Here is a 24,762-nt window from a genome sequence, read left to right as displayed (position 1 = left end):
ACGCATGCTAGTGATTGTTCAAATAACAGCTGTATTTATGTGGTGAGTATATTATCCACATCTTCATTTTTGCATGTACATTGATAATTAAAAGAGCACATCATTAAGGAAGCAACAACATTATTAGTATGGGATAATTTTACTATAGAATGTCATTATCTATTCAAAATGTGTGTGTCAAATGAAGAAAAACTATGTATGTAAACATGAGTGAGTGAGTAATGCGTATGTGATTGGGTTACAATAGTGCACCATCTCCCAAACTGGGGCTTCTTTTTTTTTTTTTAGGTAAACAAAGTAAGTAAACAACTTGTGTTTTAAAATGCAGATACAATAACAGCAATGCTTTCTCAATGGGTTCAAAACTGTAATAGAGAATAAAGCAATTGTCTCATTTGAACAAGCCAGTTTATTCTTGTATTGTTACATAATGTAGACTTTCAAAGCATGTTTTTGTCATTTATATTTTATATTGTGTAATAATAATAACGTTGGTTATTAGCTTTGCTAGTTTATTAAACAACTGTATATTGGTTGACTTCTGAGTAAAAGAACAAGAATACAATAATATTATTGTCAATAGCTTATGGGTGTTAATTTGCTCTAGTTAAAGATATTAACCTAATGATGCATTCAGGTCCTCGGTAAACATTTGAGCGAATAGTGAACGCCAATAAATCAACGAGAAGTGTGTCATGAATATAAATCAAAAAGGCTTTTTGCATAAAAAACATCAGAGAATTGTCAAAATGAACTCGTCCCTGTAATCTATTGATCGTCCATCACATTGAATTCAACATTTCCTATTTTCCCAAACGACACACGAGCGCCTTGTTGCTGATTGGCTGAGGCGTCATAGCGTTTAGCCAATGAACGCGTGAAACGTAGTCCTTCAGTGTGACGTAGCAGGAAAAACATACACGGGTTTTAAACGTGTGTGAATGTGGCAAGTTGTGCAAAAAAAAAGCTATATTTTGGAGGTCAGAATCATGCAGATGTGGAGCCTTGTTTCAATATGTGTGTTAATGGGAGTCCTTGTAAGATGGTCAGTGTCAATAAACTCGTATTCAGGTAAGTAATGAGCGACGCAGAATTAGCTATTACATCAATTTTTGCTCCAAGCTCTTAGTGTCTAATTTTGTCGGAGAGCCGCTGTGAGCCGTCGCCAAACGGCATCAGATCTGATGGTTTCCATCGCTCTACTGCTATTGTAATGGCTCTAGCAGATATCAAGAGCTGTCAGTCTGACAGCAGGTGAATTATCTTCCCAGGGGCGGGAAAGCCTCCCATTTTTGGCGACTACGAGGCTCAGAGGCACTGGCAGGAGGTAACCATCAACCTCCCACCGCACCAATGGTGAGTGGTTTCTTATTAATCACATTTTATAATCTGAATATCCAAATCAATTGAGACGACGATCCATCGAGGATTCTCAACTCGGGGGTCGGGACCCAAATGTGGATCGGCAAATAGTTTTAGTGAGTCGTGGGAAAATTTAAAAGGCCGTGGCTATTCATACGGAAACGTTTTAATAGACAGCCAGTCTATTCTATACGGAGCCCCCCTCATTGGCCAGTTTAGGTGACGTAATAGGTGCACCACGTGACTTAAAGTTCCGTCACTTTTATTTTAGCTCATATTTATTGTTGTTTTTGCACACGTATTTTTAAAGGTGGAATTTGTCGTGTTAAATATGTTAAAATGAAAAATATATATATGACAAAAGCAGAGTTCAAACCCACATTAGCGGAAGGAAGGATCCAGAAGTGTGGCACCTTAGACCAATCGGCCATCCTGGCATGGTGAGACATAGGCACATTACACTTATGTAGAAGTGGTCCGGATCAGTAGTCCCGGGGTCTATTGATATGTTTCCATATGAATAGACACTTCGAATTTAAAAATAAGGAATGTGAAAACTCGAGTGACTTTAAGGGTATTTAATAATTAATTTGTTCTTATTTGTATAGGGAACTGAGCTGTAATTTACCGGGAATTGGTGGGAATAGGTTCATAATCATCAATAGAATTGTGGTTAATCGATTATAGATTTTTTTTTCACAAGCCATAGAAACGTAAGTATTGTATTATTATTATTTTATAAAAAACATACTTTAATATAGTTCAAAGAAATTCCATGAATGAATACAAGATAAATAAGCTTAGCCCTATATAGAAGCCTATAATTTATTCTTTGTGTAGTTGCACACTGTTTGTTTGGAGGCATGACATGTGCTGTGGCTGTAGGTCTACATTATGGTCTGGCAGCTGTACCATCTCTTCCTGTATTTCCTATGCAGCAATAAAGACATCATTAATCCTGAGTAAATAGCCTTTTATAAAGACATGTGTATCTAAAGCTTGGTTCTTCCTCAGGTACTTCAACACCACTGACAATGACTTGAACTACTGGGGTCTGGACTACCCTCCGTTAACCGCCTATCACAGCTGGATTTGTGCCTACATGCAAGTTGTTTTCATTATTCTGGAGATTAAACAAGATTTCCATGCAGGGAACAACATTTACACGTGTCGTACACAAAGGAGTGAGGTTACGATCCGATATATCCCGATACTAAACGAAATGATAAATATTGTAATATGAGTAATTACAAATTTCACCTTTATAAGTACCAAATGGTATGAAATACAATTTTATTGCATTGTTTTTAAACTTGTGAGAACAAGTAAATGGTAACTAACTGTAATTCACGTACCAATATCAAAAACAAGTGGTATGTTGATCAAACAAATTACATTTAAAAAAAAGTTTAACTTTTGTTTCTACAACAGATTCTGATTCTGTTAAGTTCTTGAATTCTTAAAAAAAAAAAAGTAACCACATACAGTACGTCTATAAAAGTGCCCAGTATATTTTATGAAAATACAATGCAATCAACTTCCAAGCTAAAATGTGTTGCGGAGTGAGGTTGTTTAATGAGGTCTGATGTGGTTCACTGACACTTAAGGGGTTCGTTCTCCCGTCTGGACATAAGCGCTTTTTTTGCTAGCCTGCAGTTATGCACTTCTCTCCTACGCAAATTCTCCGGTCCAGGTTCCTGACACGCCCACCACGCATAAGGAGCCAAAAAGTGTGTAGTCTGTGAATGAAGGCGGGCTGAAGGAAAGGACGCGGTGATGTCATTTTTTTGGGCTGTCTAGAAATCACGGAGTTTTCCCAACGCTTGTAAATGTAATTGAAATCCATAAAAACAATATAACAGGTTGATTTGATCAGATCATTGATCATATTATTACAGCGTGACTGAGGATTGGCCGCATTCTGTCCGAGTCACAGTTAAAATTTCTCTCCTTGATCATCATTATCCATCATCATCATCTTTTATTAATTATTCACTTGTTATTTACTCTTGTAGTGTAATCAAACTGTGGCTTTACGTTTTGTGAAAAACATGATTATAAAAATCAATTTGGACATTGTTTTGGATCGATATGATAATCGCGCGGTGAAATATTGCAATATATATATTTTTCTTACACCCTTGATTACCAGGAGTGATTATTCTTCCACCTGAAACAGTCATATCTTTAAAACAAGAAAATAAAACTAAATTAATGATGATAAATCAATATTTCATGTGTGTAATGTTTCTGCAGAGCGAAGTTAATTAACCCTGAATGGGTGGAGCTCCACAAGTCCCGAGGTTTTGAAAGTGCAGCACACAAGCTTTTCATGAGAAGTACAGGTACAGTAACTGAGAAATACTTACTTAAATTTACACTTACCGTGTTCCCATAGTGCTTCATGTCTGTTCAACTGCAGCTAATCTTTCACGGATGTTTATGTATTTTGCGTTTTCCATTTCAATATTTAGAATGTCTGATATGTTTCATATTTGTGTTTCAGTGTTGGTGGCAGATATGTTGATTTGCCTCCCTGCTGTGGTTATATACTGTTTGTATCTGGTGGAAGGATCATCTAAGAAAAAGGTGATAAAAACCACATTAAAGAGGTTTCAGTAAAAATAAATCAGACCAGTTTATAATATCTTAAAATGATTTTGTGAAGTGCTTCTGAAAATTACTCATTCTAGTATGTCTACTTCTCTACATTAATATTTTTCAGATTTCATTCATTCGTTCATTCTATGAAATTAAATTATTTGATCCCAACATCCTTTATTTCTGTTTCTGCAGACAATTTTGAAGTTAGAAAAGTTAAAGACATTTCTTGTTTAAATAACCTGTTCCCGAGATTGATGTTTCATATGTTGGCTTAATGTATTTTAAAGTTTATATTAAGTTATTCTTTTTCCCAGGTTTCCACTCTGCTTTGCTTTTTACTGTACCCAGGAACAATACTCATCGACTACGGACACTTCCAGTATCCTTTAATCCAGTGTTTTTTAACCAAGGTACATCTTTTCATTGAAAAAAATCTCAAGGCACACCACCAACCAAAAATGTAAAATAAATTAACTTTGTAGCCTATATTAACAAACTACAGTCATTCTTATCAACGTGTCTTGAATAGCAATCAAAGAAACACAAAGAAAAAAGTGCTTTTAATAGGAATCAAATGAACAACAACAAAACAAATATTTATAAATTCTTTAAAAATACACGTCATGGGACATCAAATAACAGAAACATAATAGAAACAAAAACTCTCTTCATACTTCTTAAATGAAATCTAAATTGCACAAATAAATGAAGATTGAAGCCTAAATACGGCACTATGGGGCGCTTCCATCTTGCAAAGTTGACATCATTTGGAGCCAGTTTGCGCAGTAAGGTCCTGCGGGAGGAGCCCTGGTAACACGCCCCGCCCATTTAGCGTACTGCCCTGATGACTTATCCACAAACTTAAGCATCTTTCTCTCTGGAACTTCTACCAACTTCTTGTTCAGATGATCAGATTATAGAGGTTAGTACTAGTACTAGTAGCTCAAACAAGACGAAAAAACTGAACGGAAAAGTTCACGACGTAACTGCTATTCACAAAGAGCTACGCAAGATCCACGGCTGTCAGTCATCGTCATATGTGACGTCAAAACCCATTTTTCAACCTCAAATAACTTATTTAAAACAAACTTCACAGAAAAATGAGCACTTGAACACAATGTAGGGTGATAATAACTAATGATCACAGCAGAGTTTAGGTTATGGAAAGGCTTTAAGATGTGTTCCACATTTTAGAAATCAAGTAACGGTGACCCAATAAGTGACTCTCCCTGTGTAGTATTTATCTTGACACCATTGGGTACAATGCAGTAAGCCTGGGTTTGGCCCTTTGGGGCATCGTGGCCCTGGCTCTGGGTTGGGATGCATCGGGCTCCTTGGCTTTCACTCTGGCTGTCAGCTATAAACAGATGGAGCTGTACCACTCGCTGCCCTTCTTCTTTTACCTGTTTGGAAAGTGCATCAAAATGGGCTTGATGGGACGAGGGTAAGCCTGTGTATTCATGTTTTTATTTGTAGCTTTTATTTCTGACCTCTGGACCGATCGGTTTAGCAGACATTTTCTCTTTAAAGGGCATATATCATGCTAAATCAACTGTTTTCTTGTTACAATGTTAATTCCTTATCAAAAACACCCCCAAAGTATTATTGGGCTTTCATTCTGAATTTCTGAGCAATCCTGACTAATCCTGCTCTCTGAGCTGCTGCTCCGCCCTCTTCTGAAAAATGAGCGGTCAGGCTTTAGTGACATCACTAAAATCTGAACCGCCCCCTCCAGGAAGTGCCTGCTGCCGGTGTAAGTACAAAATGCAAGTATATCCAACTGCAGCCGCGGGTACAGTTCAAGCGATGCCCCCTACAAACCACGCCCACACAAGCAATTTTTCACTGCGCTGAGCTACGTCATGAAATGAGCGACACTCGGGGAGAGGCAGGGAGATGCGGCACTCCAGAGGAACCATGCGCCTCAGCTTCTGGGTTGAAAGAATATTTCTTTACTCATTGAGTGCCATTGACGTCTATAGACGTGAATTGTGTTTTTCGGCTGGGGTTGCTAGGAGACAATGTGACGAAGCTTTCCCATGATTGTGGTGACCAACTGGTGACATGAAGGTGGCAACAGCTCACCTTTGGATGAGAGATCACCCGTTATGGGCAGAGCTCAGAGGGAGAGGAAAGGAGTTTACGAGACAGTAAATGGTGCTACGAGAGTTGATGCTGAAGTTCACAGCAGCACACACTCAACCAGAGCATGTGTGGAACTAAGTGGACTATTGAGAGTGACGCAATGGTGAGAGAAAATGATCAAAAAACGGGGCAAGCGGTGACACTCGAATAAAGAATAAAAATGGTAATAAAACAATACATGGCTCAATCTCACATGTACAACAGGGTTTTTTGTGTTTTTTTTATATACATCCAAATTTGTTGAGTTCCTCAGTTTTATAGGTAGTTTATTCAGTTCAGATGATCTAAATATGACAGACTTTTGTAGTAAATTAGTTCGATGTCGATTAATGACCAAATCATGACTAGAAGCACGCCTCGTAGAATGTGAGTGTGTTTGGTTTAATAATAATAGTCGGTTATATAGTATTTTGTTTTGGAGCATAGGCCAAGACAAGGTATAGTGCATTTCTTTAACACTAGTAAAGTAAGGACACTTTAATACTAGGTGGGCCGTCATGTTGTGACTTGCAAACTCAAAGATTTACAATAATGCCATAAAACAATGTTACTTTTTTTTTTCTTTTTTTAAAGATTATTGCTCTTCTAATCTAAACTTGTGAAATACAAACATAAGTACGTCTTTTACCATATTGTTGGTAAAATATCAAGTTGTGAACATTCTGGGAAATGTTTAATTGGTTTATTTTAGTTTTATCAACATTACACCATGACATCCCTTTTAGTTTTTAGACTTGTTTCAAAATCGGTGGCACTTCTCCTCCTCCTTAGACACGACTATGATGCTTTTTATATTTGGGTTAAAGTGGGCGCGCACAGAGTGACACTGGCTTATGTCTTATATTAATACTATTAATAGTTTGATTTTCTCACTCATTCTTGTATTTTAAAATCAAAACCTTTTGCGATTTGGTGATTTGTCTTAGAATGTGGTTTGAATTTATTTCATTGAGGGATTAAATTGCATGTATTTTTTAAAGAATTCACTTTATCAAAGCGTGAAAAGTTGTTTCATTGCCGTCCTGACCCAAGAAGAGAAACTTACTGTTCCACCCTTTTCAATTAGCTTTGCACTCACTATAGATTTTAACATACTTTATGTTGCTCAGCTGTTCTGCAATATATTGCATGTTATGGGATGCAACATAACTCCCATAGCTTCCATCTCAGTGCTGTGTGCAAGGCTAAATACAGTTTGATGCATGTGGGATTTTATTCGAGGTATTTTTACCAGCTGAGAACTCAACAGCAGCTTATAAAATGTATAAAGGATTTGAAATCCACATGAATTCTGTCCATGGCAGACACCAAAAACAGAATATGGTTCAGACATATGGTTTGCCTTGTGTTCATACGTGATCCATTAGATATGAAGGTCGGAATTTGTAGAAAATTCAGGCTGATTCTTTATCTGTGTGAACAGCTTTTTTTTTTGTTGTCGTTACTCCATTTCAGGCCTGAGTGGAATTTCATTTTTGAGCTAAGAGTTACAGTTTCAGCCTTTTGATCTTATGTTAATTAGAGCTGAACGATTAATTGCATTTGCAATATTATCGCGATATAAAATTGTTTCTATTTTCCAACTGCGAAGGCTGCAATTTTTTTAATTTTTTTTTGTCCTGTCTTTTACTGTCCTGTTAGGTTCAGAGAGTGTTTAAGAAGTGCAGTCCACATGTTTCATGAAACGTGAAGTTAGTTAGAGACGTTGAAGAGGTAAAGCCACAGATTTGTTTGCTTTATTGTTGCAACCTATGCTTTAAAATTTATATTTTGTATTTTTATTTTGAAACAGATTGATTTATTGCTTGTGTTCATTGAAAAATACATGACAAGAGGCCGTTGAGAAAATAATTGCAATATTGAGGAAAAAAATCACAATGCTATTGTTTTCCAAAATCGTTCAGCCCTAATGTTAATCATTTCTTTATAGATCGTCAAATATTGGAAAATAAACTCTAAATTTTCTTTTTTTTTCTCCCTGGACTCAAATCTTGGTTCTTAACGTTTTGTTCCTTCATTAGTTTGTGACTTTATTGTAGGTTTCTGATGGTATCAGATATACAGTAAAGGAAGACATGAGCACAGCTTGATGTCTTGCTAGAATGACTTCATGAAAGCAATTTTTAGCTCGAAAGCCAGGATCACCTCATTCATATCAATATCTGTATAAATAGGGCAACGCAGCATGACATTTGTAGTTTATAAAAGATTTTAACACCGTGTAGAGGGAGGTGTTGAGTGAACGCTAACTCTAGACGTATATTATAAGAGTACGAGAGCCGTGTTCTCAGGAGAGTTAGAATGACTGCGCTGATGCTCCCATTGGATGCTGTTACCAGTGTGTCCAGTGTCTGTTTATCTAGTAACAATGTACCGAGGACATTGAGTAGCAGATGGAGAGCTGGATTAGAAGGCCTGTGGGGGAAAGATATGTCCAGATGACATTTTCGCCATGCTCAAACTCCTCAGCTATGCCTGTGTGTGCAACTTAACCAGCAGCTTCACAGGTACAGCTGACAAGATATCCTGACCCTCACTGAAGGCTTTCAGCTGATGCATGGCTTTCACTGCATTCCTCAACGCAAGGGTCAAGCCCAAATTTAGCTCTTGTACACACACTGCGTGCTAATTGTTTCATTAATCTTGCAAAAACACAAAAGCACAAATAAACGTGTTTCGGAAAATATATTTTTCTTTATTTTCAAACATTTTCTTCTTCTTTTTTTGTATTGACTTTGTATTCTCACTTCATTCCCATCATTCAGGCTCCTTCTACTGGTGAAAGTCGCTGCCACAGTGTTGCTGACTTTTGCTCTCTGCTGGTGGCCCTTCCTCTCTGACCCCAGCCAGGCCGTGCAGGTGCTGAGGAGGGTCTTTCCCGTGGCTCGTGGTCTGTTTGAGGTAAAGTGGGTTGTTCTTTTTTTTTTATACATATATACTTGTCTTCACATGCTGTCGAACACGTAGTGCAATCTTTTCGTGACAGCTATGCATGTTTTATTATTGCAATTAATTGAAATATATTTATTTTATAGCATAACTGTGACTATCACCAGCTCTCCCTAAGGAAGGGTGAAACAAACTTTATTAAAGGGAGGATATAGAAAGGAGGAGGAGGAAGAGCAGAGATGATCTAAATCAGGGGTTCTCTACTGGTCTCACCCTGGGACCCACAATTTTTTCCAATTTAACCAACCAATTTTAGTCTTTCAAAAATAGCTGTTAAAGACCCAAATATGTAAAACATTTTGCAAATATATCTTGAGTCACTGTCAATCTGTACTTCATACAAAGCTACGATGAGGTAAAGCCATCCACTGGTTGCCATTATAGCGTAGACTTCCCTGTTGTAATGCGCATTTTTTGTTCGGCTGGAAGTCATGCGTGGGTCTGTAGTAAGATGGCTGACATCCAAATATTGTACCGACCAGTATTCTCATTTCCTGGTAAGTGCAACGTCAGAATCCATCCACCATAATGTTCTCTGGTCTTCTCTGGCTGAAGTCTCCAAAATAGTGTTGCCCTCATATAAATTGATAGTCCATGTGTTTAAAGCTAAGATTTGTTATAAATGACTCCAAAGACTCAAATTAGTGTTAATATTCAGTTTTAGACATGTCATTTGAAGTGCATTCAATTGATGGGTTGTGTATTGCTTTCAGAATGGCCGTAATCTGACATGCAGGTCACAAACTTGTGTTTTGTTTGTAATAAAAATCCAACTTGCCCTTAAGGTGGTTCAGATGGCTAACACTCCTTGTGGTTCAACTTCTAAAAATGTGCAAACAGGGAATTTTCAGAGAAAAGTGTGAATAATTAAAATTCTAAAACAAGTTATCTGCATTCATCAAAATTAAATGCTAAACTTATTTTTAACTCTGAACTTAACCAATTATTTAATGGTTTCTTCAAAAGAAATTATGTAATGCAGATTTGGTAATGACCCAGCGTTTAGTTTATTCCACTTTATAGTTGTCAATTTAACGAACAGAAAATCAAAGGGATCCATGTTTGATAAATGAAACCACTAACAGAAAAAAGGTTGCGTAGGAGTTTTTTGTGCATGATCTGAGCTCTTTTTTTAGCTTTTTTTTAATAGCTCATTTGATCTGATCAAATCAACCTGTTTCATTGTTTATCAACAAAGGCGTTTCAAGTTAAAAGTGCACTTTATCAATTTCACGGATTTCAATGACATTTACAAGCGTTGGGAAAACTCCATGTTCCGTGATTTCTGGACAGCCCCCCAAAAAAGTCTGCCTCCTTTGCTTCAGACCGCCTTCATTCACAGAGTTTCTGAGAGAACGTCTCGATGTCCCGCCCGCAACAGCTCTACTTCCTCCCCTGCCTCGGCCGTTTCTTTTCTTTTTTAGTAGAAACTTTATACATTGGCAGTCGTGGAATGGGTAACCGGGTAACCAGCAGTAGACCATAGTAAAAGACTAGTTAGTTATTTTTTTTGTATTTCAAAAAAATGATACATAAATATAGATTTCTCAGAAGCTCCGGATATCAGCTTTAAGTCCAGACCAGAGAATATGGCCCATAAGGAACAATATATAATGAACTTTGACAATGTTTTTGGCTCCGTAGGAAACTTTTGTAGTTTAACATTTTGCTTTTAACAAGATCAATACATGCTTTCAAGTGCATTTTTGACCAACGATCACACCCCCGAAATGTGTTTTTTATAAACTGGTTCAAATTCTACATCCGCAATCTTGACTTTGACTGGTGACACCACTGCATATTCCCAGCATGGTGAAATCTCTTCCACCCTGCAGTGCTTAGCCAACTGGAAACAGATCCCCTGCTGCAGGATCAAAGAAAACTGTGGAATAAAACTGTGAAAGGTCAGCAGATCAGTTTCACTCTATCTCTGGGAGGTGTCGGGGTTCGGGAGGTACAGTGGAAGGATGGAGATAAATCTTGCTAACTTATGGCCAACTTTGTTTTCAGCACTTTGTATACAGCGCAGCCATGTTTAAGCCATATGGTCCGATGAGAAGGGCAAACACTACGCTTAAAGGCATATCGGAGCTGCCGACACAAGTTTACATTTGACGGTCAAACGCACAGACATAGCTGTGCTCTGTGATCAGTCGGTTCGGGGAATATGATATTAATTAAAAAAGGTAAGTGACGATTATGGAGAAGAGTGCTGAAATGTGTCATGGAGGAGTGACTGACAGTTGCAGCTCTGCTTTCTGAAACCCTGTAACACCCTTCACCTTTGTCCCGGGGGGGGGCGGGGGGAAGAAGGAAGGGCTGGTGAGAAAATGGGAAAGGGGGGAGGACTGGTAATGACTGGTGGTCCTGGTGACTTCAGGGTGGGAGCAGTTGTAAGTTTACACACTGAGCTGCATTCTGGTGTCTCACGTTGCCGCCCGCTTAAAAAAAAAGACACCAAGTGCTTCTCCCTGTGAAATTCCAGCCTATGTCCTATGTGAGGTGGGCATGCCGCTCTTAGCCACTTACATTTGCCAAAGGGGTGTCCCCCCCTCCCCCCTTCATCCCAGCCCATATACACCAACCTCTTCTTTCAGGAACATTCCCGTGATGGATATTTGGGGCAGGAGGAGGAAAGGAACGAGGGAGAGATGAGACAACGCTGCTCCCGCACAGTGCTGCTGACTGGGCTACCATTAGGACCCAAACAGCTGTAGCAGTGAGCAGCTGTAGCTCAGAATGGAGGCCAGGAATAGTTTTGCTAGACAGAGTCGCACTCTGAAACCGTCCACTCGGGATAAACAGAGCTGAGCCAGTCTTTCCTTTTTCTCTCATGTGACATCATGATGCCAAATGGCATTAATGGCTTTAATATGAGCTGTAGCCTCTCTACACTGAACAGTGCTTATTTATCTGATTACATCCACCTGTGTGTTTGTCATTTACACCAGTGTTTTTCAACCACTGGGAAATGATTAAATTTCACCTAAAAACATTTTTGAAAACTAACAATCTTACATTTAACAACACAGAACAAAATTGTATTATTATAATTTAGTATAAATGTCTTTAGTACTAATAATAATATATTTATATATTATATAAATATAATACAAACTTAGAATATAAAAAAATACATTATGGAAAACAAAGTAATATTTAACTTTACCATAGTTTTTTTTTTTTTTGTATTCAAGAATGATTGCTTATTTGAAAAATTAAATGTAAAAAATTGATATATTTTTTTTTTTGTTCATTTGATTGCTATTAAAAATTACAGCAAATTAATTGTACTTTTCATTAGGAAGAAGAAATATTAAAAATCAGAACCTTTTCTGTGTTCATTTGATTCCTTTGACATGAATGACTGTATATTGTTAATATAGGCTACAAAGTTTCATTTTTTAACATTTTTGGTTGGTGGTGTGCCTTGGGATTTTTTTTTTTCAATTAAAAGATTGAAAAATACTGATTTACACAACACAACCCACAAGTCGAACATATACAGAAGAATGAAGGGTGTCTCTTTACTTCTTACAAGTCTGTGCACATGCACAAGACATTTTTAATCTTCCTATTATCCTCAAATATTACTAAGACATTTTACCCTTGGGGTCAGTCTGACCCCAGGGATATTTGCCTCCAGAAAATGATTTTCAGAAAATTGTTGACCTGGTTTTTGTGTCAGGCACAAAAAATAATATACATTTTCATAGCGCTTCGAGATGACTGTTGTAATTTGCGTCATTTAAATCTTCTCAAACTTACTGACAACATTAATGATCACAAGAGTACGAACCGCTTCCAGCAGAACAACCATTCATGCAAATCTTTTCCAAATCCCCCCAAACAGGTGTGAGGATGCAAAGTCACACGTTTCAGTTTTACACAACTAAAACAGCTTGGGGTCAAATTGACCCTAGAGTTACACCAATACATGCAATATGTGTTCAGCACATTGAAAAAATACCATCATGATAATGTTATGCTTAATCAAGTCATGAATTAAGAAGCAAAAAAAACTATTATTTTTTGGAATGATAAACATAAAGTGGGTTGAAATTGAGCCCAAGGATAACAGGAGGGTTAATATATATATATATATAGTTCTAAGTAGTAGGAGTTGCATAACAACAATAACAACATTTATTCATATTCTGAAATTATTCTAACTTCAGCTTATTAATGTCTATTTCTTTTTAAAAAAATTAGATTTAAATACAATTGCCAGGTGTATTTACCGTAAGATTGCATAATATCAATGAGCTGACCCCTAAGTTGTTGTTTTTTTTGTGTGCGTGTGTGTGTTTTACAGGATAAGGTGGCAAACGCATGGTGCAGCCTCAACACTGTGATAAAGATCAAGTCCATTCTGTCTGCTGATTCTCAGCTCTACCTCAGGTAAAACACTTTACCTGTTTGTTTGTTTGTTTGTTTGTCTTTTAACAGGATTACATCAAAACTGCTTAATGGATTTTGACAAAACTGTAACCAAAGATGAATCTTACGCCATTAAAGATTTCATAACATTTTGACCGGGATCCAAAACAATATACTAATTTTGAATCAGTTTCAAAAATTGAAAAATCCCTTTTATCATTATTTTATCAAATAATCATATCTGGGTTAGTAATCGACTGATATTTATGAAATTTGACTCAGTTATGTTGGGTTGGTTCCTAAGTTACCCCATAGAGTTTCATCCAGATCGGATGTGGATTGTAAGAATTATTGTGTAAATGACTTAATAATCCAGTTGTAGATTTCTCAAATTCAACAACTCCACAATATTTTAGGGGTTTGCCTTTTTCCTTTGTTTGTATCACATGAATGCAGTCATTTTTAATTGCATATTGTGGAAAGAACTCGCAATATTTCCACAAATCTTGCAGTTTCTCTCAAACAATTCCACAAAATTCCTCTAAATGACACAAAATAACACAATAACACTTTTTTTTCTCCACCTAAAATCTACGGTCCACTTTAACTCCAACTGGTCCATATTTGGCCCCTGAACTAAAATGAGTTTGACAGCCCTGATTTACACGTTTCGCTAGGATTAAGTGATTGTCCATAGAGAGAAATGATGAGATGGGATGAGCTCTTAAAGTCCTGCTCACTCCAATGTAAAAACCCTTATACATTTGTCATGGTGAAGCCTGCTTAAACAACATAGCTCACTAAATTTAGTGCAATGTTGATAACATGAACTCTGATCTGTCTGACTGATAAGTCCAGGGATCAAACATGTTTTATGACGACAAGTCTTGTTTTCTGGTGCTGGGAGTGGTTCAGTTAATGGTGTAGTGTGAGTCAGGATTGTAATTGAGTTCAGGTAATTGACTTTATAATTGCATTTGGGATGGAAAGTAATCACATCAATCACAATTTAATCAAACACACACCTGTTGAATCATGTTGCAGTTCTATGGCTTACACATACATAGTTAACAACTATTAAAACATGTTTAATTTCAACTTTTTCCTCGACCTGTCAGTTCTCCTGTCATTTTACCATTTAAAAGAATTTAAATCTAAGGCTATACTGACAGAAAAAATGCTCAGACGCCCACACCAAAATTATTAATACCAATATTTTCATTGATTAAGAAGCCTAACAAGGTAACCAAGAGATGAGAAACAAATGAGATGATAGATAATATTTTTTAGTGTATTTTACAGCTGATTTAAGACACGGGGCCAAAACTGACCCATGTCTTAAGAGATGCTAACAGAAAGCTAACACAAGAGGAACGTTACGCTTTATAGGCTTTTGACTTCAGATACAATACCAATATTGCACCCTTGAGTGTTGTCTGATATCGATACGATACGATATCAGCACGAATCATACATACTTTTATGAGTTATTTTGTAGTGTGGAATGTTAGAAAAGGTTTGATCAAGTGATGTTACTTCAACAGAGAACAATAGTCAGCAACAGTAGGGATGAGAAAAACTGACTCATTTACTATTAAACAATTGGTTACGTAAATGTTAACCTTCAACATCATATCTACAGTATTCTACAATAGAATAAATATAATATTTATCGGAGATTTTAGATGCAGTCCAATAAAAGCCGATATTTGTTTTCTGGCTGGTATCGGACAGATATCTCATATCATTATCGGATCGGGACACCCCTAGTTGTAATTGAACATAGATAATTGAAGACGTATTTGTAATTGAAAACGTAACCTTGGTGTGAGTGCATTGTTCATGCACTGAACAGACTGTGTAATGAGATCCTTGCCTATAGCCCTTCAAAGATCACGTACAGCACCACTGACTGGAGCTTTCATCATATCTCTTCCTCTCTTCAATAATCCACACAGACTTCCAGTCTGACAACATGTTGTCCTCACACCTCAAACACGCTGCTCGACCTCTCACTGCATTTCTACACATTCACGCAGACACAGTCCGTCTCTTCCTGTGCTTTTACCCCACAGCAGGTGACAATTGAGAGGTTATAATGCCTCGTAACCCTGAGAAGGGCTTGTTATTTGCTTAGTTCACACAGAGCGCACGTCTTAGTTGCACTGCAGGTGTTCTCTAACAAAGCGTGGCATTCAAAAACACATGACTCCTTTCTCTGCTCCTAAAAATCAAAAATCAGATCAAAAAGGCATCACAGATAAGAAATGAATCTGTCATTAACTAGGTTTCCTTCTGAGGCCCAAACAATGTCATCACTGTTCACGGTTTGAATGCTGTGGAAAGATTGTCACGGTTTCACCAAAATTAACATTTTTAATGAATGTTATTCGTAAACATCGTTTATAAAACCCAGACTGTTGAAAATTGATCATTTATTGCTTCAGATTTTGCAAGAGTTTCCTAAACTGATGCTTTTTGTTTGTTTCTTTTTTTTTTGGTAGTTTTTTCTGTACTCTGATGGCGGTTTTGCCGTCTTCTATCAAACTGCTAATGAGACCGACCTTCTGGCACTTTAAGATGTCTTTGGTAAGTCTTTTCATCCCCATTAAGAGCACAATGTATGTGATTAAATAAAATAATGTAATGAGGTAAAATAATTAAAACAATTGCATAATCGAACATATATGATAGTTATTTTCATACTTTTTGATTTCCCTTTTGTGTGACGGACCCTTTATTACAGTGGTTTTCAACCTTGGGGTCACCTGGAATGAAATTAGGGTTGCCTACAATGTCTAGTAATTGGTAAAAAAAAAAATCATTATTGATTAAATGTATTGCCCTGCAATAGACTGGTGCCCTGTCCAGGGTGTACCCCCACCTAACGCCCATTGAAAGCTGGAGATATGCACCAGCAGACCCTCACGACCCTGAAAAAAGGAGCAAGAGGGTCAGAAAATAAATGGATGGATGGATTAAAATGATATTTTAATTGTTTTCAAATCAACACATCACACACAATAAATATATATTCTATACTTAAACTTTCTCAAATATAAATGAAGTTCAATTAGAATGCAGTATGAAAATATCTTGTCACTTTGTGCACTAACATGCCACTAAACATGATCAAAAGCTAATTCTAGAGACAAGAAAAAGTTCCTCAGGTCACCAGAAATTTGTGATATCAAAATGGGGTCACGACCCAAAAAAGGTTGGGAACCACTGCTTTATTACGTGTGTAAAATAAATGTTATTAATCTTAACATTTCAGGTGAATTCATCCCTGGCATTTTTTCTCTTCTCCTACCACGTCCATGAGAAGTCCATCCTGTTAGCTGCTTTGTAAGTACAGAGGTGTTTGTCACTTTCTTCTGACGACTTTTAATGACAAACAAAGCGTTTATCACGTCCCCACCTTGCTTCTAAAATGATGTGGTGCAGGCTGTAAACGACCTGAACGCATGTGCTTTGGTAAAAGTGATGTCAGCCTCCTGCTGCGACTGCAGAGCTGCAAAGTCGTGTTGCTATTCCTGGATAGACATGATAAGAGAGAGCTCGTTCCTCTCTGTCATCACGCTTGGACACACTGTTTCTATTGTCACGATATTGAACGTATTGTTGGATCATATTTAACAGGGCAGGGCTAGAGCTGGCACTCGTATGCAGGACTGTGTGTACGTCTAAGTTTCTTTATCATTTCGCCGGATATGGAAAGTGAATCTGTTGGGGATTTGTTGGCTAGATCTGGGCTTACCTGTTAATATAGATTAGAGTAGATTGTTGCTTTAATAACTATGGAGTTCTATCTCCCACCTGTCCCTTTGAATCAATCAGTAATAACATGTTCAAGGCTTAGGAAAGAATGACAGGCGGCAGCTCGAGGTGTTGTTTACGCAGGATCAATTATTAGGCTGTAACAGGATCGCTGAACACCACTGACTGTAATTATGGGCTCAGGGACCTCATCGTGGAGGGGGGGAGGGGGGTCATTTCTGGCCAGTGCAACCAGCTAGGTCCTTTAGTGAATTTGTGTGTTTAGCTGTCGTAAATACATCAAAGTTCTGTGTTTTACAGGCCAGTCTGCCTCCTGCTGAACGAACTTCCACTGGTGGCTATTTGGTTCCTGCACACGTCCACATTCAGGTACCAATAAAGATCCTCTTATTTAGACTGTGCAAGACCCACAATGAACTGTTTTTTTTCAATTGTTCCCAAAGGCTTGGTGGAGTTCATTCGATACTGAAGACTTTTTCACATTGTAGTTGTAGTGATTATTATTATCCTCCGCCACAAAGTGTGGACGAGGGACATATGTTTGAGCTCCGTCCGTTCGTGACAAAGGGGACAGCTTTTCTCAGAATCTGTTAAAGACAGGATAACCAAATGTGGTTATCCTATCTTTAACGGTTATCCATCAATACCTTGATGGAGTTCGAAATTGAGAAGCACGCAATTATTTAGTTTTTAGATTGAGGACATTTAGGAAAAGGTTGTGAGTTATAATGACAACTAATCTAGTGGGGGATGTTGATTACTATGTCTTCTTGTTAGGGCTTGGATTTGAACGTGTTTATTGTGATTAATTACTTACAGAAAAATACCGCACTAAAATGACTTAGGTCGTTAATGGCTTTTTTTTTTGCACTCCAAACAGCGCAGAACCTTTCTCAGCGCACGAGTTCCCGATATACCCTAATACTGATGCACACAGACTACAATACAAGAAATGGGAGAAACCGAGGAGAAGTTGTTGCTGTGCTTCGTGGGCATTCATTTTAGTTTATAATATTACATATTGCACATTATGTTGGCACTCATTGATGACATTGGAAAAACGTTGCTTCTGGTGTCAAATATTGTTATGCGATTAATTTAGATTAATCAAGTTTAATTAATTACAAAGTTTCTAATTGGGTTGATTAATTTTTTTAATCGAGTCCCACCACTAATTATAATTATTAAGTCCTAATGCTGGTTTTTACAATTATGCTTGAATCACAGGAATGGATCAGAGTAACAAAGAACCATTTGATGACATAATCCTATTTTCAGGTCTTTGGAACATAAATGTATATGTATATATGATGTCTATGAGTTGATCAAGGAAGCAACCCTGATAGTTTATTAATTAATCGGCAGATGTTTGATACTTTAATTAACCTTTATTTAACCAGGAAACTCACTGAGGTGAAGAATCTCTTTTTCAAGAGAGTCCTGGAAGCAGTTGGGTTTAAGGCGTTTGCTTAAAGGGACCATGTTACGCTAAATCAACTTTTCTGTGCTTTAAACATCATCAAAGTGCTATTAGGGCTTTATACACATTCCTAAAGTGTTTTTTTCATTGATTCCCTCAATCATTAGTTAGAGGGTGATTTTATTTTGTTTTTTGTAATCTGGTAGCAAATTAAGAGTCAGTTTTTAAAATGCATACAGAACAAGATTTTAAAAAACACACATTAAAACTTAAAAAAAAAGTGTACACCGGTGAATCTGATGGATTGATGGACCTTAGTGTAGATGGCAATAGGATAACTGCTTTGAGTACATCGCTCAGCTTACTCTGAAATGCTTTGATAATACAGTGGGAGGTGTTGGGAAAATAATAAAACCTTTAAACTTCTCAGGTCAAGCATTATAAATAATAATAATAAATAACAATGGCTTAGATTTATAAAGCGCTTTTTTCAAGGAGACTCAAAGCACATACAGAAACCATTATTCATTCACACCAGTCATGCCGGTGGTGATAAGCTACATTGTAGCCACAGCTGCCCTGGGGCATACCGTCATTTTGCGCCTATGGCCCCTCTGACCACCACCAACATTCATGCACAATTCATACCCATTCATACAAGGCAATGTGGGTAAAGTGCCTTGCCCAAGGACATGACGGCAATGACTTGCAGGATTCAAACCCCCAACCCTTCGGTTATTGGACGGCCCACTCTACCACAGGGCCACAGTCGCCCTGAAAACATTTGAATTGATGAAGGATTTTGAAGAATCTAAAGTAGAAACTGTAATTGCATTTGTCTATAGTTAGTTTTTTCCTTTTCTGTTCTAAAGAAATACGTAAAATAAGAAGAAGATTAAGAAGAAGAATCCCTACGGGAACAATAGGGCCTTCGCACCACCTTTGGTGCTCGGACCCTAATAAAGTATCTGTAACAAGTGAAATCAGAAAGGGTCCCCTAGAACTATGGGGTTTATACATTTGGAGGCACCTGTGCTAAAGAGTTTCACCAATTGGAACAACTAAGACCAGTAGAACCATTCACTGGTCCCAGTTTTAGTGTAAGGCAGCCAGTATAGTAATGTGACATCTTTATGACCATCGTCTGGTTATCAAATTAAAGTCCCTAATGAACGATATGGTGCTGCGCTCAATAAAAGCGAGTGGCGTCTCCTCGTGGCTAGGCTAGCGCAATAAAGACATCCATGGTGACATGTTACGTCTATTTATTCCTCCTTTTGTTTTCTGTTGCTGCTGTCAACCTAGTAGAAATGTTATTAAATTAATCCCTAAAGAAATGAAACGATGATGCATTGCGCGTTCAGCTGCACACCCTTGAATGGAAAAGATAAGTAATGGCTGCAAATGTCTATCTGACTTCCAGCAGCTGTTGTTAAATTCTTCCGGCAGCACTAATTGTTGTGCCTGTGATTTAGTATAAGGATATCTGTGGATTACACAGCATAGTCTGCATGCCTTTGTCTAAGTGTGTGTTGTGTGGGGGACAGGAGGTCATTCTGTAGCCGCCTCACGGTACAGTCCTCCTCGGACCTTCCCATTATCTGCATCTACGACTAGACGCACTCGCTCAGTGAAATACATCTTTTGTTCACACAATTGAGTGAGAAATGCTGAAGCAAGGCCATTTTTAAGCACTGAATGCAACCAGTCTGTTCAAAACAAGGAAGTATGTATTTCCAAAATGGAAAACATTTGTCTTCTTGTCTGGAAACAAATCTGAATAAGCAATTTGTTGAGATTGGATTGGTTTTTCTAACTGGGGTGATGCACAATTGTAAGTCAACTGTTGTTGTTGTCGTTGTTCCTTTGCTGAAGGAAGATAAGCTCCATATGTGTCTCCGTAGAGGACAAGCATGCAGGATAAAAGTGATGTGGCTGTATTTCTGGATAAAAAGGACTGATGCGCCAAAGATGTGCTATAAATAAATTAGTTATTTTACACACACATTCTGCAATGAATGCACTTTTCAAAGTTAACAGTTCTTTGTTCTGGGCTTGTTGAGATAATTCAGCAGGAAGTTGACTGGTGTCCTTGTGTTTGTTGCCCGTGTGCAGTATGCTGCCGCTGCTGGTGAAGGACGGCCTGCTGATGCCCTACGTGGTGACCTCCCTGGCCTTCCTATACTTCAGCATCTATCTGCTGTCTGCACTGGATCACTGTTCAGAGGATGAGCTCAGACTGGGAGCCTATCACAAGCTGCTCTGCTGGCTGCCCAAAATGGACCTGGCCCGGGCAACGCGATGGAAGGTCAGTGGGTTCACAAGCACTGTTTTAGTCTACTTCAGGTCCATTCATTTCACAATAAAACTTTTAGCGACTAAAACTACCTTTATTTACACTTAACCTGTGTTTTCCTCCTGCTAACAGAGCAGATCTATTCAGCAGCACAGAGATGACTTCCCTTTTACACTCACCCGCTTCTGTTTATCCATTCCTCTGTGCTGCACTGACTTCTCACTATTCCATCACTGACTTTATTTATAGACTTAAAATAACGCAAAATGTGGAGAAATGCTGCACGTTTGCAGGCAAAGCTGACATATACATTATGTACTGGTGCTATTTGGGTATGTTTTGAAATCTTATGGCTATTGATTGAAGTTCATTTTGAATATGCAAAGAAAATTATTAAAAATGAAAACAAAACAATACGAAATAGATCAAATACATATTCAAAAAGGAGCGAGAAGACGTTTATCTCTCAACGCTCGCTCTTCTCCTTAACTAATCAATTACAATGGAAATTTTCCTTGTAACCAAACTAAATGCTCATGCCTGATACTTATATATAAACTACAATATTTGCATTTGAGTGAGGATACAGGTGTTGGCCTGTGTTCCAATGCATTAGCTTAGCTTAGCATTATCTTTGCATTAGTTCAATTTATTTTCCATTTGCAGTGAAAAAAACCACATTGGAATATTTGTGCAAAAATACACCAGTATGCACCAGAGACGGCAACAACAAACACCAAAACACCTAGCATTATAACAAGCATTAGTTAACATTAGCATTAGCCTGCATTAGCATTGGCTAGCATTAGCATCAATCAAGCATTAGCATTAGCTTAACGCTAGTATTAACCTTAGCGTTACCATTAGCCCAGCATTAACACTAACATAGCATTAGCATAGCAATAACCTAATATTAGCCTAGCATTAGCATTGACCTAGCAATAGTGTTAAGCTAGCATTAGCCTAGCAACAGCAATAACCTCACAATAACAATAACCTCGCATTAACATTAGCCTAGAATTAGCACTAATTTAGCATTAACTTTACCCTAGTATTAACATTCGCCTAGCATTAGCATTGACCAAGCATTAGCATTGACCTAGCATTAGATTTAACCTAGATATTAACATTAATCTAGCAATAGCATTAGCTTAGCATTAGCCTAACAATAGCAATATACTGTATATATAAATAAAATGTATTTATCACTTGTATTGAGAAAACATAAATAATTCACATATAGCTACACACACACACACACACACACATATATATGGGTCATGACATGATGTTTACATTTTCTGTAAAAGTGCATTTCTTTCAGTAAAAAAGAGGAGGTTTAATGCACAAAAAGACAGTATATGTAGTACAGCTTCTATATATGCACTCACTTTGAATTTTCAAAAAAAATTATCTGTCATATAAAGTGTTAAAATATAATGTGATGCGACTGTCCGGCCACGAGTGCTACTTCAAAAACATATTTTTCTTCTCAAACCAATAAAATAAATGTTCTGCCCTATTTAGCCTGATTTCCTAAGTGTTTTGTAAGTATTTCTATTTTTGATTCATCTTTATCTGATTATGCCCGTTTTATGAAATTTCACGCGATGAAAATCTTTAGAAGTCAATGACACGCGTATGTATATCCTTACACAAACACACACACACGAAAAAAATAGAAGTGTCGTCATTATACCTGCACCTCTGAAGCTGTACGCTTCAAATTTGTGTCTTATTGCAAAAAATAAGCAGCTATATGTGCCTTGACTTAATTCCGCCCCTGTTCTTCTTTGTAGTGGCTGATCTTGTTGTAACTATGGCTGATATCAGGATCCCAGATGGCCTGCATTTTAAAAGTGTCACTGGACCTAAATTGCAAGTGTGTGTGTGTGTGTGTGTGTGTGTGTGTGTGTGTGTGTGTGTGTGTGTGTGTGTGTGTGTGTGTGTGTGTGTGTGTGTGTGTGTGTGTGTGTGTGTGTGTGTGTGTGTGTGTGTGTGTGTGTGCGCAGAAAGACCAACTGTATAAATAAATATCATGTGCTGCTGTAAGCTGTGTAAGCTGTCCGGGGATGAACGCCGCTGCCAACCCAAGAATTATTTATCACTTATTTAAGTTTCCACATGGTGTCTGAAGTGGCCTCAGCGCGGGCCCCTCAGCGGACGGGACACCGGTTGGGTGTCGGAGATTTAGAGAAGGTATCTTTTTATAGCAGCGTGTCATTAACACAGGTTTGCATAGATATATTTATTTACACAAGCAGCATAAATAGCGGAGCCTGATGACGGCGATAAGGTTTCATGGGATTTTAGTGGCAGGGCGGCTGTGAGGTGTTTCCTCCGTCTCACTCACAGCTTTATCTCTGGATCATAAAGTCCAAAGAGACGCAGGGAATGATCGCTGCCACATCTGTGTGCGAGCGTCTCACGACTTAAAGTGTTTACGTACGGCTAAATTTAAACGGGCTTGTTAAAGAATACATTTGATTTCACTTTGTTTATGTGGTTTATACAATTTAGTTCTGATTAGAATATCTGTCATTCAGGTCATTTTGTTACAGGAAAATTTAAATTAAAATTGTATTTTGTCAGTCTTCAGAAAAACAAGAAACAGAACAAAGAACACTTAATTTTCTAACTCGGGGGTGTCAAACTCATTTTAGCTCAGGGGTTAGCTTGATTTTATGTGTGTCACATATTTTATATGGGAAAATTATTAATTTCAACATCATTGTGCCCTAGTTTGCACTTCTACATATACATAAAAAACTAAATATGTAAGAAACCAACAATATCCAAGCAATAAGTGACAGATGTCATTATTTATAAATAAATAAATAAATATCAGTCCAAACAGGATTTTCACTTTAAATTTCCTAGATTTTGTGACCAGTTTATGTTTAATTAAGGGAAAAATTATGTAATAATTGGAGGAAAAACTGAAGGATTTTGTAATAATTTTGAGTTTTTTCAACAGTGTAACATTAAAAATGACTGTAATCATGTGATGGCCTCTGCGCCATGAGTTTGACACATATGGTCTAACTAATCATTTTTTCTGCAACCCCTTTTGGAAGTGCACCTTTGCTTGCTTTATATACATTTAGAAAGGTTTGAGTTGGATGAGATCTGGTGTTTTTAAAAAGAAAAATTGTAATTATCAACAAAATGATCCACATTTAGCATCTCTATGATCTCACAGTGTTTTTCTGTTGCAGTTCTACGTTAGCATCACGGCTATGACTGCTTTGAGCATCGTCAGTGTAACCGTGGCTCCTCCTCCACATCTCCCAGACTTGTTTCCTGTGCTTGTTTCCAACACGGCTTTCCTGCACTTTTTGGGATTCTTTGTTTACTTCAACATAGTTCAGTTCAGTGGACCTCGCATCAGAAAGAGCCAGAAGAAGACCAACTGAATGTGGGACAAACTGAGGTAGCGCTTTTGTTAATCTGCATAAAGTTGTCAAGAGAACAGAGAGGATTGTGGGATTTTACAGGCTTGTACCTAATGATTTATAATTTCAAGTTCAGCCATGATTTTTAAAATAATCATAATTGCCGTCTGGGACCAAAAGAAAATTTGAAATCATGTCAGTTAAAGTTTACACAGACCAAAATAAACTTGCAAATCATTGATTTATTTTTGTGATGTGATGTTTGTGCAGAATAATTTTCACTGTACTTTTTTAATCTGTCAATAAAAATACTTTCTACAAACTCAGTTTTTGTGGGACTAAATCAAAAATAATATGTCAAGGTTTCATTTATTCAGGCAACATGTTTTTCAGGAAATTTACTTTAATCTCCTGACATGTTTTTGCGTACG

At 37.5% G+C, this 24,762-nt stretch overlaps 1 protein-coding gene across 1 annotated transcript; it reads left to right on the top strand.

Moving 5' to 3' along the window:
- The first annotated feature begins 905 nt into the window (after window positions 1-905).
- On the top strand, window positions 906-24,653 carry alg6 (ALG6 alpha-1,3-glucosyltransferase). Its single transcript, XM_028445349.1, has 14 exons — window positions 906-1,071; window positions 1,272-1,356; window positions 2,377-2,466; window positions 3,619-3,707; window positions 3,869-3,951; window positions 4,281-4,345; window positions 5,225-5,410; window positions 8,877-9,012; window positions 13,376-13,461; window positions 15,945-16,029; window positions 16,718-16,788; window positions 17,521-17,589; window positions 20,756-20,948; window positions 24,155-24,653. Exons 1-14 carry the CDS (start codon window positions 942-944, stop codon window positions 24,350-24,352), a joined length of 1,566 nt encoding a protein of 521 aa, XP_028301150.1. The 5' UTR covers window positions 906-941; the 3' UTR covers window positions 24,353-24,653.
- Window positions 24,654-24,762: the final 109 nt, after the last annotated feature.

The sequence above is a fragment of the Gouania willdenowi genome, chromosome 4, assembly GCF_900634775.1.
Source record: "Gouania willdenowi chromosome 4, fGouWil2.1, whole genome shotgun sequence".
In the NCBI taxonomy this organism is placed as follows: Eukaryota; Metazoa; Chordata; class Actinopteri; order Blenniiformes; family Gobiesocidae; genus Gouania; species Gouania willdenowi.
The sequence above is the reverse complement of the archived record's forward strand: the minus strand, read 5'-3'. Positions and strand labels throughout refer to the sequence as shown.